Here is a 19,042-nt window from a genome sequence, read left to right as displayed (position 1 = left end):
GCAGCAGGAGGTTTTTAAAGACAAAGTCAACAAACCTGCTCAGCTGTGGCAGATGAAAGGTAAACTTTGGGAAACGCACACCGACATGCTAACTCCGCGTTAGCATGTCCGGCAGCAAGGAGATAAACAGGTTTATGGAGCTGATAATATCTGAGGCAGAGCTGCCATGTTAGCCCAGCAGCTGTTATATGATTCAGTGTGTGTGTCCACGGCATGTTGCGATGTTTAATTAAACTGGGCCAGAGCAACGCGTGACTTCCAGGACGGATTGTTTGCTGAGCGCTCGTCTGAGTTTGACTTCCTGTTCTGGGCCTTACAAAAGTATTCACACCTCCAGAGATTTTTTTTCACATTTAGTCTCATTACAAACAGCAACTTTGACATATTTTCGTGTGACAGATCAGTGCAAAACAGCACAAATAGGTGGTAGAAAGTTTTTGTTGTTGTTGTTGTTTTTGCTTGTTTCAGCCCCCATTTATTCTGATCTCCCCTAAATAAATTAACGTGTAATCGGTTACCTTCACTGCAAAAAATAAATAAATAAAAAATAAAAACTCTTTACCAAGTATTTTTTGTTCTAGTTTCTAGTGCAAATATCTAAGTACACTTGAAATAAGACAAAACCAACTTAAAGTAACTTTTCATAAAGAAACAGAAGCTTGTTTTAAGTTAATAATTTCTTCATCTTGATGAAAAGTGTTAGTTATAAGTAAATAATCTGCAAGTGGAACAAGGCATTTCTCCTTTATTATAAGTTAAAATGTTTTGTGATATAACTAAAAAAATGTCATCAATGTGAATTTATTATTGACTTACAACAAGTTTCTATATTATTTCAAATGTAGTAAGATATTTGCAATAGGGACTAGACCAAGAAACAACAACAACAACAACAAAAAACACCTAAGATTTAGTGTTTTTTGCAGTGTTCACAAGTTATATAAGAATGAATCAAAGTTATTTTTTAGGAAAGTGCCTTGATATGGCATTTGTTGTGAAATGACTTAACTGAATTGAATGGAGAACCCATTCATACACAGGAAGTACCTATAAGCTCCATGCAGACTCACCAGGACCAGTCCTACCAACGGCACCACCATGCAACCCAACTTAACAACCAGAACCATGAGGTCAGAGGGCATTTTCTAGCATATTGTGCTGTATTTTGATTTTGATCCTGGCAGGTTACTTGTGTATCATTTTGTGCCACTCCAGTGTTCTCTATCTTTATTTCTATTCTTTCAACAGATCTCTTCTGTGGGATCAAAGGGTTTTGTTTTATGTATGAATAAATAATAAACTAACAAAGATCAGGAAACCAATTTTCATATAATGCAACCACAAAGGCTTCTAACTAAAAACTAAATCTAAGAACATAAAAGTTTGATTTATTCTGAAAACATCAGAGCAGGAAATAAAAGCAATTAGTCCACAGAAAAGTCGATTATTATTATTATTATTATTATTATTATTATTATTATTATTATTAATTTATTTATTTATTGCTATGGTCCATTAACTGGCTCTGCCTCGATCTGAAAGCAACATTTATATAAGTAATAAAAACACATAGCTGAAATGATGCAAAAATGCTAACTTTATTTACAGCAGCGGATTGGTTGAAGACAGTTATTTAGAAAATAGTTTAATAACGGGTTGATGATGTGGAAATAAGTCAAATATGATTGACCTCGTACGGTGAGAGTACTCTGGAGTTTTTCTTTTTCCCCTCCAGCTAAATTAGCTCGAGCACAGCGTGAGAGTTAATTAGGGTCTCCGTCAGGATGATCAGGTTGTTTTTTTTTTTCTTTTTTTTCCTACGAGTCGGAGCTGTGGCTTTTATCTCCACCCGCACCGCATTAATAGTTATCCAGAGTGAGTCCCGGAGAGGTTTACAGCGTTCATAGCCAGCCGCAGCTTTAAATGGGAAACTCTCTTCCTTACGGACGGATTATTCAATCAGTCTCCTGTCCATTCACGGAATACATACTCCCAGTCTAGGTCTCCAAAATAGGAGCTCGTATTGTCCACAGAGGGACAGTGGATGGGACATGATGCTTCAAACATGTCCTCTCCCTTAGTATTCTCCAAATCACTTGCTTGTACATGCAGCTTATCAGCTTATCATCTTGGAAACGCGTGAGGTTTTGTCTGCTGAGAGGCAGCTACAATTTGGGCTCCCTGCGTGAACATCCCTCTCATGCAATCATGTTCTCAAAAAAAGAAAAAAAAAAAGAAGAGAAAAAGCAGCCAGAGGTCTCCGTGTTCACTTTGCAGCCTTCAAGGCCGTTTTGTGTTCTGGGTCTGAAAATTTGTTAAAATCTAAAATTTTAATAAATTTTAGATTTGTTTTATTAACAAATCTAAATCACAGAGCTATCAAAGTACAAGGCGCAAGAATCCCAAACTATTTTCTAATTTTCCTGTTTTATTGGGGGGGGGGTTGAAAGCCTGTGAATATTGGTTCCCACTGCGCGCGGGAACAGTGTCAACACTTTTTGCTGAGCAATTTGTTTTCTATTTGCAAGTCCACCTGCGTCTCTGCACGGGCCGCCGGCGCCTCGCCCTCCGCTGACCTTTGACGGAAACATCCTAACCGACTTTGTCTCCGGTGTTTCTGTCTGGCTCGGCTCGCTGAGGCTCCTCTTCTGGTCAATTTCCTCCCCGCCACGTTGGTGAATTTTCCAAAGGAAACGCCGACGGCCCCCTCTCCAGTGTCCACCGGCTTTTGGGAGGCTTTGTGTCGCGAAAGCATTTTTCACTTTTCAGCTGAGGCGTTTTATTTTTTTATTTTTTTCACGAGCCCAGAATGTGTATCCAGGCACTGCGAGCCTCTGCATTCAAATTACTGTTATTAAATGGGGTCAGCAGGAGAACAGCAGCACCACTATCTACTTATCCTCCAGAGCTGTTGTCACAGAGGACAGCTAGAAAACTCTGCATCCTGGTATAATATATACAAAGGGGGAAAAAAAACTGAATTCAATAAAACAGCATTTTGAGCTTTTTTTAAATCATAAATTAATTTGAAGCTGAGGGGTTGAAGATGGGAACTATTCCATAGGTAAACACAGATGTGCAACAGGCAGTGATTTTCAACTTGACAAATAACACTGAGTTATAGTACACACTTGCAATCTAAACAATTTACCCATACTGCATTTCTCGCTGTATATACAGGGCTGTGAAAAGAGTTTTTCTGCCTTACAGATTTCATCTGGGCTTTGCTCTCTTCAGGCAAATGTCAGTTTGAGAAAACAAAGATCCCCACTAACTTCATGAATTGTCTCACCCGATTGCTGTGGAGGAATCTTCGCTCAAGAAAATGGACAAAGATTTGTAACATTCGTAATGGAAACACAGCTACATTTGTGTTGATTTAGACATTTTTAAATCAACACAACATGAAAAATACAGAAACATCATGGTGAGGTAGCATGTGGTAGGTTTTCTTCTTTAGAAATGACTTGCTCTTAGTGATGCTCTTACAATTAAATCTTTTTTCTATAAAATCTTGATGGATCACATCCTGCCATCAGGTCATCACTTTAATCTCAAACCAGGACAATTACTCACTTATGAATGGCTGGGGAAAAAAAAAAACAACTAAGTCAAATGAAGGTTTTGGAAAGGTCTAGTCAACACCTTGACTTAAATCCAACTAAGAGGCTGTGGCATGACCTTGAAAAGCCATTCATGATCTGTGATTCCCTTAATTCATAAAGTTACCATTTGAACACCATCTTCAGTGTTTACCAAGTTTTTGATAGCAACATTTGTTTGATGATATAAAACATTCAGATGTGATGTAAAGCAGAGAGAAGGGATCCGGACCCCACACCACACGCACGACAGCCGACATTCAAAACACCCCAACACTGTGGACCGTATCTGTCCCAGGGCTCAACAATTCCCTCAAGATTTTTTCCTCGCCAGGGAAATATCCCACTTTACTTCCCGCAGGGACGTTTTTTCCACCCGCCAGTGATTTTCAAGTCTCCAAAGATGGCTTTCCGGAGATATCTCGATTCTTCCACTCTGTGCTGGAAATCTGTAATAAAGGTCAAAGCCCCAAGAGTTCTGCCGCGTCTCTCGGTAGTGATATCAGATGAGAGTTTCACAGCGTGCTGCAGAACAAAAAAAAATAAAACTCCGGTGAGTTGGGGCTTCTGAGGATGTGCTTTTTCTGAAACATTTTTTGTTGTTGTTGCATTTTATGAAAGTTCCTTTTGAGGCGAAGGCCTGCCTGCTGGATAGGTTTTTGTTTTCTATTGTTGCAGGAACAAGATGTTCTGTAAACCTATAAGCAGAGGGATTAGGGGATGAGTCTTCTCTTGGCCAGAATGAAATAAAAGGACTGCTGAAAATATGCTTTTAATTGCCGAGCCGCAGGTTGAATTAGTTCGACATTGTGAGAAACAATGAGAGAAGCAGGCGAAGCTGTTCATTACAAAAAAAGTATGTTAGCAAAACACACTCATTTCATGCATCCATCTGCTACAAGTAGGCGAAACATTATTGTTTATAACAGAACCTGATTTTTCTTTAAAATGTGAAATGCTAATAAAGTACCCCTCTTGTAAATAATCAAATTTTATTTATATTTTACAACAGTGACCACTGAACCACGTTTTACATTAGAGCAGTGATAAAAATAGAGAATAGAATAAGAACAAAGCAAACAAAATAGCAACACTGGTAGAAACATTAAAGTGTCGCAGTGCTACAATGAGCTAAAAGCAGTTAGCTTAGCTGTAAACAAAACTATGGACCAGCTAGAGCAAATGAATGAACATGCCTGCTGTTTGGAGAGAATCCTAAAACTCTGATAAATCATGAACTGAAGTGACGTGTCAGTCAATAAAGATGCTCTAAAAGAAAAAACATCATTAAGTTTTACTAGTTTCATGTGGATTTTCGTGTGTCAAACACACAGAGGCATGTTCGTGTCTTTCCTACCTCCTCCAACTGGAGCTCATCAAGGCCAATCAGGAGGAGCTTAAAGACGGGGCCGGTTCCTTCAAGCAGATGCCAGAGTATTTCCCTCAGGAGTGATAATGAGGTGAGGGTTTGCTGACCCTCACCTCCACTGTTTCTCCTCCACACAAACTTCCATTCTCTTGTTCCCGTCAATAACTCACTTGTCCTTCCACACTCCGACCTGGAAATAGGGCCGAGAGACAATCGACAACCTCGACTGAAGTGTATTGTTTTTCATCTAATTTCAAAATCAATCAGATCATCTCAGATCTCAGACACCACTTACCTCCCCCTCCTACTGCTGTCCTGCATTGCAGCCATTAATCTGTAAAAATCATCTCACTGTACACGTTTACTAATAAACCTGTCAAGCTTCTTAAAGAGACAGAAGCCAATTTTAAAGTTTCAAATTTCCTTTAAATTATTTTTGATATACACACAATTTATATAACAACTGGAGGTAACAAACTAACTAAAGAAAGATGTGAAGTAAGGTTTAGAGATGCTGCAAAGTCTTTGCAGTTTGTTTTCTCGCCATGTTTCAGAAGCAGCGAAGACGCAACACAAATATTTGCCTTTCACCGATTTGTCTTTCAGTAAGATAAGGCGAGCAAATCTACATCTTATCTAATCTTCTCCATTTTTTTAAATTTATTTTTGTTCAATGTGAACAAATTATATTCACCCGCTTTTTGTTTGTCCTTTTCTAGTAACCGAGCTCTCTCTGTTCTTTTATAGAAAAAGAAACCAAAGCAGCATGACAACCCATGCTGAGTTTTCTGGCGTTTTAAGTGCCCTCCTCACATCATTATTTCAGATTTTGTAATCTTACTCAATATTTCAGAAGCATTTCAAAATACTTCCTTCACTGCATGCTGTGCTCCAAATCTAGCCAATATCAATGCAAATGTTTTTATTTTTAATTTTTTTCCAGCCTATCTCTACAGTTGCAACTCCTAAATCCAAATTCAGGTTAGTATTTTTTTTGGTCCTACAAACACGGAGAAACCTGGATGTCTTTCTGGCCGCTCACATAATATTCAGTAGCTCTCCAGTTTGCAGCATAAACAGTCGAGACTCGTTAAGGTATGGACAGAAAACATGCAGAGGCGTCCTGGAGTGTCTGGCACAGCAACATGAACATTATTTCCTCTGGTCTCTGGGAGTTTTAGCTCGGGAATTTTCTTCTTTTTTTTGGGGCGGGGGAACTGCGCCTCCGTCACACGACTGGCGTCTGACCCCATCGAGATTGTATCTGTGGGGTTTAGGGGCCAAATGTTCTTTCAGCCACTTCTCACCAATTTCTGTGATTATTTTTTCGCTGCTGTTCTGCTGGCTGGTTGTGAGATGATGCTGTCACGTCGCCGTGTGGGGATTCAGTTGCTCTTCAAATATTTTTAGGAAATAAATGTGAAAGCGAAAAACCTTTTTTTTTTATGCCATGAAAAACATTGAGTTCTGTGAAGATCAGCAGCATGAAGTTATGACTGGTTTGGTGTGTGTGTGTGTGTGTGACAGATGTGGATGTGTGTGTCTGCCAAATGTGGGTAGAGATTTCTTTCTTAAAGTGACAGGCTGTCAAAGAAATGCATTTCAAAAATAGGAAATCGGAACGAGAAAATAAAACGGACATCATATTGCATGAGAGACGACTTTATTTAGCTGGAACTCATTTGACTTGTTTATCTTGTTAGAGAACCAAGTTTACTTCTGAACTTGAGCATCATAACTAAACAAAATTAAAACCAAAATTCAGCTTTAAAGATCCAATGCAGCTTTTGGACAAAAATATGAAACGTGTGGTTTCAAATCTTTCCTGTAAACTGTTTATTTTAAAATTTTGGCTTAACTGAGTTAGCATGAATATGAAGAATTTCCCCTCTCCGACGTTGCTGCATAATAAATAAAAAGTCCAGAGAAGAGAAGGCAACTCAATCATCAGGTCCGATAAAGACCGCAGGCAGACCCAGACAGATGATGCGTTTTAAATATGAGTTATTTAAAATATGAAGCCTTTTAAACAAATAGTGGTGCATAAAAGTTGATCCAGATGTTCTTTAGTGAATTGGATATTCAGGGTCAAAATTCTCCATTCTCTCCTCTATAATATGAATGTTTCACATTAATTTTGCTCTCTCAAGGATGCAGAAAGCATTTTCATTTCCAGAATGAAATAATTACCCTCCAAACAGCTTCGGTGACATTTATAAACAGGAATAGACATGGCACATGGTGAAGATTAAAATCTCTACGGCGTCATAAACTGAGGAAAAAATGTATAAATGCAGGTTTAATTATATAAGTTAAGCACAAAAGGTGAGTGAATTTTAATTTGGTTGATTATTTCTCTACTGAAACAACAGATTTGGGAAGAGAGCTTGAAAATTGGAAAGAGTGTTACGGATTTGTAAGAAAATGTCTTTTTATGTTGAGCAACAGAGTCGATTGTGTCCAAATCCTCTCTTCCGAAGCCAAACAGCTGCTGGTGGAGGCAGCGGTGTGACGGTGTCGGGGGGGAAAACAAGGTTTGTTATCACTGGAGGAAATCGCAGTGCAAAACAGCATCGAGATGAGACTCAGGAACTATTGGCAGACATCGTCTTGCCAACGGAGCAAACTCCAAACTAGGGTTAATAGCAGAGTAATCTGGTTTGGCATAAGCAGACAGGATTGGATTGTTCTTTCACTCAACCCACAAATGCAAAAAAATAAATAAGACTTTCTAACAGGATAGCATTTGTTCCCAATAGGTATTGTCACAGCAAAGAAACAATCAATAAATTGCATATTTTCTTGCAACATTTTTGCATGGAAATTATCTGGATTAGTAGTCAATTTCAACTGGTTGGTTTTTCAGTAGAGTATGTGTCCAGATATTGAAAAGGCCCATTCAAAAGCTACTTTAACAGTTCTAAGACCAGATTGTTTGTTTGGGATCATTGGTATGCTGGAAGACCCAAAAGTTTTAACAAATATTGTACAAAATGTCACCATCAGATAACATAAATGGTAAAGAAGAAAAAAAAGTATCCAGAAAATGTGGAGCACCACACAAGCTCAAGTTTGTCATAACCTACAAACAGTGGAAAGGCAGCAGAAGTGAAACAACCTTTATGTTGCCATGGAGTGAGAGAGAATATGCTGACCAGAAAATAAACCCCTACTGCAAAGAGGGTTGATAGAACTGAGCTCCTAGAGAAAAGTTTTATGACCAGACAAAGACTAAAAATGAGCTACTAGGCCTCTAGGGGAGATGGAAAGTGAATGTCTGCAAAATTCAATACGAGTCTTTCAAATTGAAGAATACAGTACCGACCTGCACAATGCCAGCCTCATCCTGTGGGACTGTTTTGCCCACAGTGGTTACAAAAAGTGGCTGGACTGAGGAGAAAGACAAAAAAAGTTCATCTTTATCTTTAAATCCTGTTTGACAACAAGACTAGACTGTAGAAACGTCGACTCAGTTTGGTTGTTTTAGTAGGACGATGATCCCAAACATATGTCAAAATGAGTTTAGTAATGGCTAAAACCGGCCACATCAAGCCTTGACTCAGCTTTGTTAGGAACCTGAAGGAAATAAAAGCCAGGCGTGTCAAAACTTGTAAAAACTATCAATACCACTGGAAACGGCGCTCAAATAACCAGCTGGAGCCATAAACAAAGTTTGTTGGTGGAAACCAAAAGGCATGTGGATGATAAGGGACATTTGATCAAATTGTACCAAAAGTGAATGTGAATACTCTTGAACATGGTGGATGGAAAAAAAATAAAAAATTTCATTCAAGATGTCTGTGATGGGGAATGACAGACATTTCTACAAACACATAATGATATTAGAACATCCAATTTTATCACGTAATTTAACAATGTGATGTGAAAATCATAGTTGATAGTTGCCGAGCAACTTTATGGATGTTTCTTCTGGTAATTTGACCATTTATCTTTGAGCTCCAAGTTTTTGAGGTTGAAAGACCTCCTTGCCATCACCCTAATCTGTAGCGTCGCCTACAGATTCTCCAGTTGATTCGAGTCGGGACTCTGACCATACATGGACATGAAGGATGCTTCGAAACGTTGGTACCGCGTCAAAATAAACATGTTGGCGTTTTTGAAAAGATTACCTCAATCTGGCTGGAGCAAAAACAAACACGGACTCGACTGTGTGGATTAAATACCACTTGTTCTCAAGAAATGTTTGACGTTCCCAACCTTTAAGCTGAAATCGCTTAAACCACTAAAAGCTCAAAACGAAGAAGATATTTACAACCACGATGATTGTCTGTTAACCTCTGACCAGATTTAGAGAAAAACCAACAGATCACACGCAAACGATTCCTTATTACCAAAACAGACAAAACTTCAAGATGAGTCACCGTCCATTAGGTCCAGAGAGCCACACGTTCTATATCAGAGCAAAACATCCCGCAGTCCCCAGACACGAGTCACCGAGCAGGATCTGACATTTAGGTTTGTCTTGAGCAGGTCTGAGTGAACAAAGGGTTTAATCTTGTTTTTCCATTTCATCATGACATTATTAACATCAACAACAGCTTCATTTAAACACAAACGTTGTGTAGGCAACATAAGACGAGTTGATGGAAAAGACAGCCAGCAGTCGGTTCTTCTTGTGCTTTGATGTTTGAGGACTTGAGCATTAGTGATTCTATTGCTGCACGATGAAAAGCTTGAATTGGCTTTTTGAAGGCATATGCTAGAGGTTTCTCTTCTATTGTAAAGGAAAAAGGATGGCATGTGCAGTCAGAGTTTTAAATAATTAAAAAAAACATTAAGTCCTTATTTCTTATTAGCCTGACACAAATGAGATTTAAGAGGTTTTCCATCTTAAAAAAAAAAAAAAAGGACGACGTCTAAGTCTTTCTGGTTGCTTCTATTCAGACAGACACTAATTTATCATTTTTTATGTGCCGTACGGGAGGCCTAATGTAATAACCTGGACTAAATGATGGTAATCACCGACTACCTGACTACATAAATCATCACCTCACAGCTTTTAGCACATTTAGACCCCGAAGCCCAAACCACATTAATCCATCTCGATCTAGTTACAGTGAAGATTTACATACATTTTGAAACCAGCGTTTTACGGCGCTTAAATAAAAGATGTGACACTGGCTCTTAAGGGCATTCCTCTCATCAAGAGGAATTATACCTACTGATGCAGATTCAGTGGGACTCCCACTCCACTGCTCTGTCATTACAAACATTCTCCAGACTGTTTTGCATCGTCATATTGCTGTCAAATGTGTCCTGACAATTCTGGCTTGAAGGGATAGCTTGGGTGCCTTGGAGTGAAGCGAGGTTGTTGTTCGCAACAGTTTCTTTCCCTGTAAATAAAGATTTATCATTAAAAAAGTTGAGGCAGTTCGGGAAGGAAAGGCAAAAATAATAGCAATAAAGCAGTCGTGCTTTACTAACTTCCTTTGCGATGAAGAATCCAGTTCTCGACAAAGTTGTTGCAATTTGACTTTTTTTCCGTCACGGGAACGGAAACTGTTACAAATAACGACACGGCTCTGTTGGTTCTGATGCGTTAAAAGAGCTCAAACTACAATCAGCTCTTCTCCGTGGGATACAACACGGTATTAGCCAATATCAACCTTAGGTTTGGTGCCGTTTTCTGAGCTGTAGGCAATGTCGTTGTGACTTTGCACAGTTACATAAAGTTGAGACTGTTGTAATATACACTAGTTGCACAAAGCAGCGAGGCAGATAATCCAAAATGTTACTTTCCCCTCTGCAGGCAAAAAACCAAATGGACAGCACGCAGCTGGTGAGAAGGGAAACAGCCAGCAGTTTATGCTAACATAGCTTTAGCGTAATTACACAGAAGATGCTCAGTTAATTAAACAGCAACCAATGGTCTCCTAAAAAAATCCATCTTAAACAGGATACAGCACTTATCCCATGTTGTCCTGTTGAAATGTTGTTTTTGGTTTGAGTTGTTTTAAATTGGTAACTTTGCCTAAAATAGCAAGTGGGTCAGATTAGCTGTTAGCCTTTCTTCACAATATGACAAGGTGTGTATTTAGCGCATCGTTTATCTTTCACCATGATACATTTTTTATAAGAATTTTGATTTTGTCATCATGACAAATTCCAGTTAATGATGCTTACGTTAAAAAAATAAACCCAAGCTGTCGCTATTGTCAGGTTGTTAATTTTACTATTTTCTATACTGTTTGTCCGATGAGAGAGTCAACAAACATCGATAAATTTGAAGAAATTAAGCAGCTATTGTGTGAAGTTTAGTGACTGGTATCCTAAAGAAGCGCATTAAAAATGGTTTTTCAAAAGCAGTGTTTGCATTGTGGAACTAAAATTACTGTGTCATGCAGTCACAGCTACGCAGCAACCTGTAATACCTTTTGTCATTATCGCAATAGTATCACAAAATATCGTGATATAATTTAAAGTCCATGTCACCCACCAGTAGAAACGACACCTGCCTATTCAAGGGTAAGAGCCAAACTACGCCAAACTATCCCTTTAAATGCAAAAACGTCTTCTTGGTTTGAAACCTTTTTTTCATGGAAGAACATTGTATGAGTTTTTACAGCGTATGACCATCAAACACGAACTGCGTTCTTCAAATATGGCTGTGCAGCTGAGTTCATCTAGCAAGACTGAACCTCAATTTGAGGCTGCACTGACTGCCTCTTGGGACACAGTATCTTTGAGAAAGCTCTTCGGAAGCTGCTGTGGCACAAAGGGTACAGGAACGGGTTGATGGCCGAGTTCAGCCACAGGAGCCAGAACGTGATCTCGTACCAGTAGTGCGCCACACATTCGCCGCCACAGGCGGCGCGGATGATCATGAGCAGAGTGTATGGAGCCCAGCATATTCCAAAAATACAGACGATGATGGCCAACGACTTGGCGATCTTTTTGTCTCGGGAAAGGCGGGATCCGGGAGTCCTCCGGCCCGGCGCCATGCAGGAAGCCGTGTGCTGAAACAGCCTGGAGTTTTTCCGGTGAGGAGAAAACTTCTCCCTCTGCACAAAAATCTGACTGGTGTCGGGGCAGCCGCTGGAGGAGGGCGACAGAATGTCATCGTCCTCTATGACCGCCGAGATGGCAGCAGGCTCGCTGGAGGTCACCTTCCGAGTCTTGACGAAAAACACGGACCAGGCCCCTGTGCCGTCTCTGTACTTCCTGGGTTTCCTCTGCGGCTTGGCCTCGTCCTCGGCACCGCCGTTGCCGCTCTTGTTCCTCCGGTGGATGTTAAGGTAGATGCTGAGGTTGAAGAAGGCCACCGACACGAACGGCGTGAAGAACTCGAAGGTCGACGCACTGAGCAGGAAGTACCAAGTGAAGTAAAACTCTGCGTAGCACTCGTGGGCCGGGACTACGCTCTGGCCCACGATGGCCTCCCAGAAGATGATCGCGGGGCCGTAGAGGAGGAACGCCAGCAGCCAGACCGCCACCATCTTCAGCACCGCCTGGCGTGTGATGTTCCTCTGCGCTCTGTATTTAACCTGCAAGGAGAGGAGAGGCACAGAGTGTGATTTAACAGTGATGCCCTCACAACACAAACTCTGCTCCATAATACATGTGTTTCTGTGACTAACGATCAGGCACAGCTGCTTCGGTGGCAACAGCCTGAAAAAGAAACAACAACAACAAAAAAAACGCTGGTTTCTTCTTCAGGATGAAGCCCTTATTGTTGCTCTGGTAGAGCAAGGGAGGGATGCTGTAAATAAGACCCACTCATGACGCACTTACTCCACGGTGTGTCACTGAAGCCAAACAGAGCAGGGGAATGTTGGGCTGAGAGCCACATTCACTGATGCAACATGGCTGTGAAAGAGACATCTGGTTTCCCCTCGCTCTTCCTCTCTGCTTTCTCTCATTTAGCTTCACCTCCTCACCATCATTCAGAAGGGCTCCTCTATTCACTGTTCTTCAAGTCTTTTTGTTCTCCTGTTCTTTCTTCCTTTCTTTATTTTTTTAAATCAAATTGCTTCAGTACATTGCAACAGCTGGGGATGTTGCTGCTGCTGCTGCTGTTGATGTGGCTAAAGACCAAGTTGAGGAGAAAAGAAAAGCTGATAATGACACGGCGCCTCTTCGAGATCGGCCCCTAATTAGAGCTGGCCTGGATCTTGAGTTGTTCACTACAAAAGCAAAGACACTTCAGCGGTAAGTGAAAGAGATAACGCTCCCCGCAGATTCGAAATGAACACTGAGGAGATGAGATTTCATCACGGCCTTTTTGAGAGCCGCCAGTCAACACGAGATCAAAATGGTCAACTCGAGACGCTGTGCCGCGAAATTAAATGATTTATCAAACAAAAAAGAAAAAGATTGTGAGAGAGTAAATTTATTATAGTAGCTCCAAAAAAAAAAATCAAAAAGACCTCTGTTCATTGATAGCAATGTATTATTCTGCTTCAATTGACCTTACAAGGCGCAGGTTTTTTAAAGGAAACTGCTAAGAATAACTAAGCAGAAAGAACAAGCCTATAACGTGGGTTTTAATGGTTTTATTCCCAGATGAATTGTGTTTCCACCATCCATGAAACTTGACTTCCACAAAGCCCTCCCTGCTGCTTCCTCTCCAACCTGATTCTATGCCCACTGTACGAAATACTTCCTGGCTGCTGCATTACATAACTGTGACATCATCTGAGTAACCAAACTCTGCCTGAGATCCACCAGTAGCGAACCGGCGGCTCTGAAATCACAGCGACGCCTCAGAAATGTGAACCGAGTCGTTTCATCGTCAGCAGGTTTTACTACATCGACAGCTGAGTTTAACCCAAGAGTCGAGACTCCAGGAAAGGGAATTTAGCTTTCTGCAGTTTTTGTTTTTCACTTTGCCTCTTTGATCAGTTACTAGAAAATAAAAAAAAAAAATATTTACCCATTTAAACGGGCTGATTTAAGAGATTTTTTAAATAGGCTTTCTGTTAGATTATTGAGGAGCATTTAATAATCCCACCCCGGATGAAAAACTCTCTTGGTGTCTTTTAATGTGGATTGTCTTTAAACAACTCCAATATTTAAAAAAAAAATAATCAGAGTGGTTTAAGCAAACGGGATTTAAATTAAACCTTAAGCCCTTATCATATTTGCATTGGCCAATTATTTAAAGGGAAATTGATGATAGTTTACACATGAAATGGAGGTTGGAGGCTGTGTGTCACTAATGACCTTCCTGGTTAAACTCGTACTGAGAGCAGAAGGTTCCTGGTTTTATTCGATTAAAAAAATTAAAAGCAGAGCAAAAAGCTAAAAAATATTAGTCTTTTAAATGAGCAAATCTTTGTGGAATCTCACGTGTTTTAGTTTCTATTCATCGGTTATTCTGACTGGAAACAACGTTTTCCATTTTCAGTATGCATTTCCCACAGGAAGATCGTTAATGGCCCACATTATCCTATTATAATTTAGAACTTTGGGCTTCGCTGAGCTGCAATCGATACAAATGTGATGATGGTTTAAGAGTTCACAATATAGCGTCCTCATAAAATGTTATGATGTCCTTGATGTTGGAGTTGGCTCAAACTGGTAGAAGATCATCTTTGGTCTTTAGCCAAGAGGTTCATCCTTCTGGACCACAAAATCTGGATTTATCTCCCAAACAAACCAGATAAATCCACTGCAGCAGGACCTGACTTGATGTTGAAACGTTCCTTTAATGTGGCTCCACTTCCTGCACATCCAGAGGAACGAAGATAAGGCAAATCACCCAGACCGAGAAGAGATGTGGAGTAGCAAGGACAGCAGATTTGGTTAAGTGCTCATTAGCGCGTGCAGCTGATCTGGTCAAAAAAATATGGACGTTTAAAGAGTGGATGTCTTCTGAGAGCATAGCTCTCTTAAATAGCATGCAAATAATCTGCAGCATTAGAATTTGCTGCATCTGGAAACAATATTTTCCTTGTTTTCATGGTAAACTGGAGCCGGTTGTGTATTTACAAATGCCAGAACATTCTTTAGGAGCTATCGATAGGACGTAGGCTGCCACGAGGGTCTTCTGCTACGACACGTTTAAGTACGAAAAACGTGATTTCAGTATTTTTACCTGACATTTTAAAAAGGGATGAAAATCACAACCTGATCAAACTGCTTTTATTTTAAACAGAAAACAAGCATTATTCAGATTAAATCAGCGGGTGATGCTCGTTTAGTTTCTCGTAAAATGGACTGTTTTCCACAAATGGAGAAATGCCGGAGCCTTCTCCAGCCGAGCATCAGCACAGCAACAGATAGGGGAGGGGCAGAGCAGAGCTATTTAATGCTCCAAATTGATTTTTTTTCCCTAAGCATAGAGAACTAACTAACGCCTTCTGACCAGCAGTTCACAGCGACAGGTGGGGTAAAACAGCAGCATCACATAAAGCAGACAAATACATTTTTGGTCATGCTGGTTTTCTATTCAAAGACATTGAAACTAGTAACTGGAATCATGGGAAATATTGCAGTTTTGAAACTAAAACTGTCTTCACTGCAGACAGAAAAGACTTTGTTGCTAAAACTCAACTGGAAGTCAAACGATTTGCTCGACTAATTATTGATCTGAATAATCAAAAGACAGATGATTATTTTTTTTATTACAGAGCCAACATGTGGAGAAACAAGTGGAGACATGAACTCATATAGGAAATAAAGAATATATATTTATTAAAAACCGGGGAAGTCAGTGACATCTTGCACCAAAATCTGCCTTTGGGGGGGGAAATGACACCTTCTTCGAACTGAATGTGACTCTGATGTGTGTGTGTGTGTGTGTGTGTGTGTGTGTGTGTGTGTGTGTGTGTGTGTGTGTTAATGAGCATCTTCACAGGCTGTACTTACTGCTCTGGTGACTGACAGGAAACGGTCATAACTAATGAGGACGATGTTGAAGACGGAGGCGGAGCAGAGCAGGTAGTCCATGACCAGCCAGACTTTGCAGAGCCCCTTCCCCAGCATCCACCTGCCAGTCAGGTTGTAGGGGATGTACACTGGGATGCAGAAAGCACCTGGAACGCACACACACACACATACAAAAGATATACCGCATGATGATTCAACGCCTCCAAATCATTAACATTCCCACCTCTGCACCGTCTGGATGCCAGCCGTTTTTTTTTACAGGTGACAGTTTAAAAAGATTAGGTGCAGATTTCGGACAGTTTCTCTCAGCAAATTTGTTAATTACCCTCAGCTGAAGTAGTGACCTATAGAAAGGAACGTGAGCGCCCAACTACTATAATAATAATAAAAAAAATACAATTATGCTCCTCGGTGCGTAAAAATGCCCGTGAATAATGACAAAGACCACATGTAGAAGAGGAAAACACTCCAATTTATGTGTCAGAATACGTGTCGGATCGTGCGTAATAAGCACTCGCGAGGAGAAAATATGAGCACGTTAGAAATAGAGATATTCTCCCGAGAGTGCCAACTTACCCACGAGAAAATCGGAGATGGCGAGGTTCAGAAAGAAGTAGTTGCTCTGATTCCTCAGGGTTTTATCCACGATAAAAGCCATGATGACCAGCGCGTTCCCGGCCACCACCACAATCACCAGAGTCACCATGAGGACCGAGAAGATGACCACCAGGTAGCCCGGCAGCACGATCCCAGCCTCGGACACCGCGGGCGTCAGGTTGGCGCTGGAGTTGGACTCCAGGATGTGCGCGCCCATAGTTAGAGCCGAGCTGCTCTCATTGTGGGGTTGATGCTACGCGGAGCGCGCCGAGGCGCAGCAGAGGTCCGGCGGCGGGTCCGAGAGTTCCGCTCCACTTTAATGTGGAGCCGACTGGAGACCGGAGACCGGATGAATTCCCCAAATGCCCCATTTCCCCCCCTCTGTGGAATTCAAAACTTCCCCTTTTTCCCTGGAAGACGTTTTTTCCAGTTGTGTTATGATTATAACGCCTGTAGGTCCACTAGGTGTTCTCTCTCTCTCCCTCGTTGACTCCCAGTTATCAACGGGATGTGCTGCGGGATGTGCGGGTACCACGGCGCGCACAGCTGATTTTGTCATCCGTGTCAAGTCGATCGTCTAGTGAAACCAGTAACCGCTCATAATGTCAGAATAAAGCTCCCGCTGTACTAACAGTGTTAAACATGCGTCCAAAGATACCAAATTCAAGTGGAAAGCTTTTAAATTTCTCTCACACAGGACTATTGTTTTTATTTTATTTATTTATTTAAAAAAAAAACAACAACACAACAACCGAAATATTTTCATTTGGATAGAAATGGTGTGAGAAATGTTGCGCTTTAATTTGAAAAGGAAGCAATTTCCGGTGTTTTTCACCTTACTTTATTGAACAGCTCTCCAAGCAATTAAAGTACACTTGTTCTTTCAGGTTTTGTTGGAGCGCCAAAATGTCTACAATCCCTGCACAACAACAACAACAACAACAATAAATAATAATAATAATAATAATAATAATAATAATAATAACAAAATATATCAAACATTCATACGCAAGCATTTTGATACAATTGCTATTTCATATTCAAATAAAAATAAACTGTATGGCATATTTCTAAAGATTAATTTTAAACTTAACTGCAGAATCCTTCATTAAAATCTTAACTCACTGTAGATAAGATAAGTCAGTCTTTAATATCTCTGTATTTAGTTACTAAACTGAAAAAAACCTTAATAAAACTATTTAGAAGCTCACATTTATATCACTCTTTAGAAATTAAAGAGAGTTCAGCTCGGGGTCAAGGTTCATTATCCCGGGGTTAAAACATGAAGCATAAAATAAGAGATGCAGTTGAAAGGATTAGACCAAGGCACATGCATATGTCAGAATGGCCTAGTTAAAGTCCAGGTCTTAATCTCATGTGGAAAGCCTTTGAACGTGAGTGTTTTCTGGTTCTTTTAATCAACCCCGACTGGTTCCTGCTAATGTTAGCAGAGACATACCGGAAAAGACTCGCCGGTATGTCTCTGCGAGTCTTTTCCGGAGACTCCGCTTCTCCGCCGGTGTGCGGAGAAGCAAAGCACTGGCGTCAAAAGCATGCCGCACTTTTCAGATTTTGATGAAAAAGTTTCAGAGAACAACGCGACATCTTCACAGTTGTGCGCAACTTTGTTTTTATCGTTTGTGTTTGTCGCATAAAACCAGCCCCAGGGTTATGAACACTTTTGCAAAACAGGAAGTGACAGTAGGACATCTGGAGATGTGGATCACAAAATGCAAAACCTGGACATGTAATCTATGCGATAAAACGAAACACCCTCATGAGGTTCGTAAACTTTATGGAGGCAATCGCGCCGCAGCAACCGTGAACTTTGGATTGGATTCTCTCTAAAAAGGCGTGAAACATTTAGTTAGCTAAAGGCCCTCCAAGGAAATAATTAATAAAAGGCCGTCCACACGCAGCCAGAGGAAAGTTTCATGTGCTGCTCCTCTCTCTGACGCCACAGGTGGATCCAGTGCAACACAATCAGCCATCCCATGTTATCTGAGCTCTGTGCTACATTGTTCAGAAAGCAATCTGTGAATGAAGAAAATCACAAATGTACCAATTACTCACAAGGAGGCAAAGATGCAAAAACGCCAAAAAGAGAAGAAGAAGAAAAAAAACAACTACCACCTCCCATCAGAATGTCAGACAGCAGAAGCATTGTGGCTCAGCGATGACAAAGTGGCTGCGTCTGACGCAAAGTGCTCGACAGGCAGGTGGCAACTGTCACAGCACATGACAAAGTGAAATGAAAGGGAGCGAAAAGATCCTCCAGAGGAAAACACTTCAAATGGTCAAACGTTGACAGAAAGTTCGTTTTTCGCAAACTGTGTTCGATTTATTTATTTTTTTATTTTTCTTTCTTCTGTGTCCGTGGTGTACTGGAGCTCAGTAATATATAGTTTAGAAACGTCAAAAAAAAAAAATCCCCTTTTTGACAGATTGACATCGAGTTCGTGTGAAGAATTAATATTCACATTTATTGGCTTTTGTAGTTAGCCTTAGTGCATCATGTTGATATCGGCTTCTGGGCCAAATCCTGACAGGTTGACACTTTGATGAAATCACGATGTGTGGATTGTTAATCTGACAACTTTCTTTTCAAAGGGGCAGTATCGTG

At 40.6% G+C, this 19,042-nt stretch overlaps 1 protein-coding gene across 1 annotated transcript; it reads right to left on the bottom strand.

Annotated features, from left to right (window-relative positions):
• Positions 1–5,902: 5,902 nt before the first annotated feature.
• LOC103137092 (histamine H3 receptor) lies at positions 5,903–17,361 on the bottom strand. Its single transcript, XM_007550642.2, has 3 exons — positions 16,399–17,361; positions 15,802–15,968; positions 5,903–12,476 (listed from the first exon to the last, which is right to left on the bottom strand). Exons 1-3 carry the CDS (start codon positions 16,634–16,636, stop codon positions 11,616–11,618), a joined length of 1,266 nt encoding a protein of 421 aa, XP_007550704.1. The 5' UTR covers positions 16,637–17,361; the 3' UTR covers positions 5,903–11,615.
• Positions 17,362–19,042: the final 1,681 nt, after the last annotated feature.

The sequence above is a fragment of the Poecilia formosa genome, unplaced genomic scaffold (assembly GCF_000485575.1).
Source record: "Poecilia formosa unplaced genomic scaffold, Poecilia_formosa-5.1.2 Scaffold37, whole genome shotgun sequence".
NCBI classification, from domain to species: domain Eukaryota; kingdom Metazoa; phylum Chordata; class Actinopteri; order Cyprinodontiformes; family Poeciliidae; genus Poecilia; species Poecilia formosa.
Note: the sequence above shows the minus strand (reverse complement) of the source record. Positions and strands in the feature narration are given on the sequence as shown.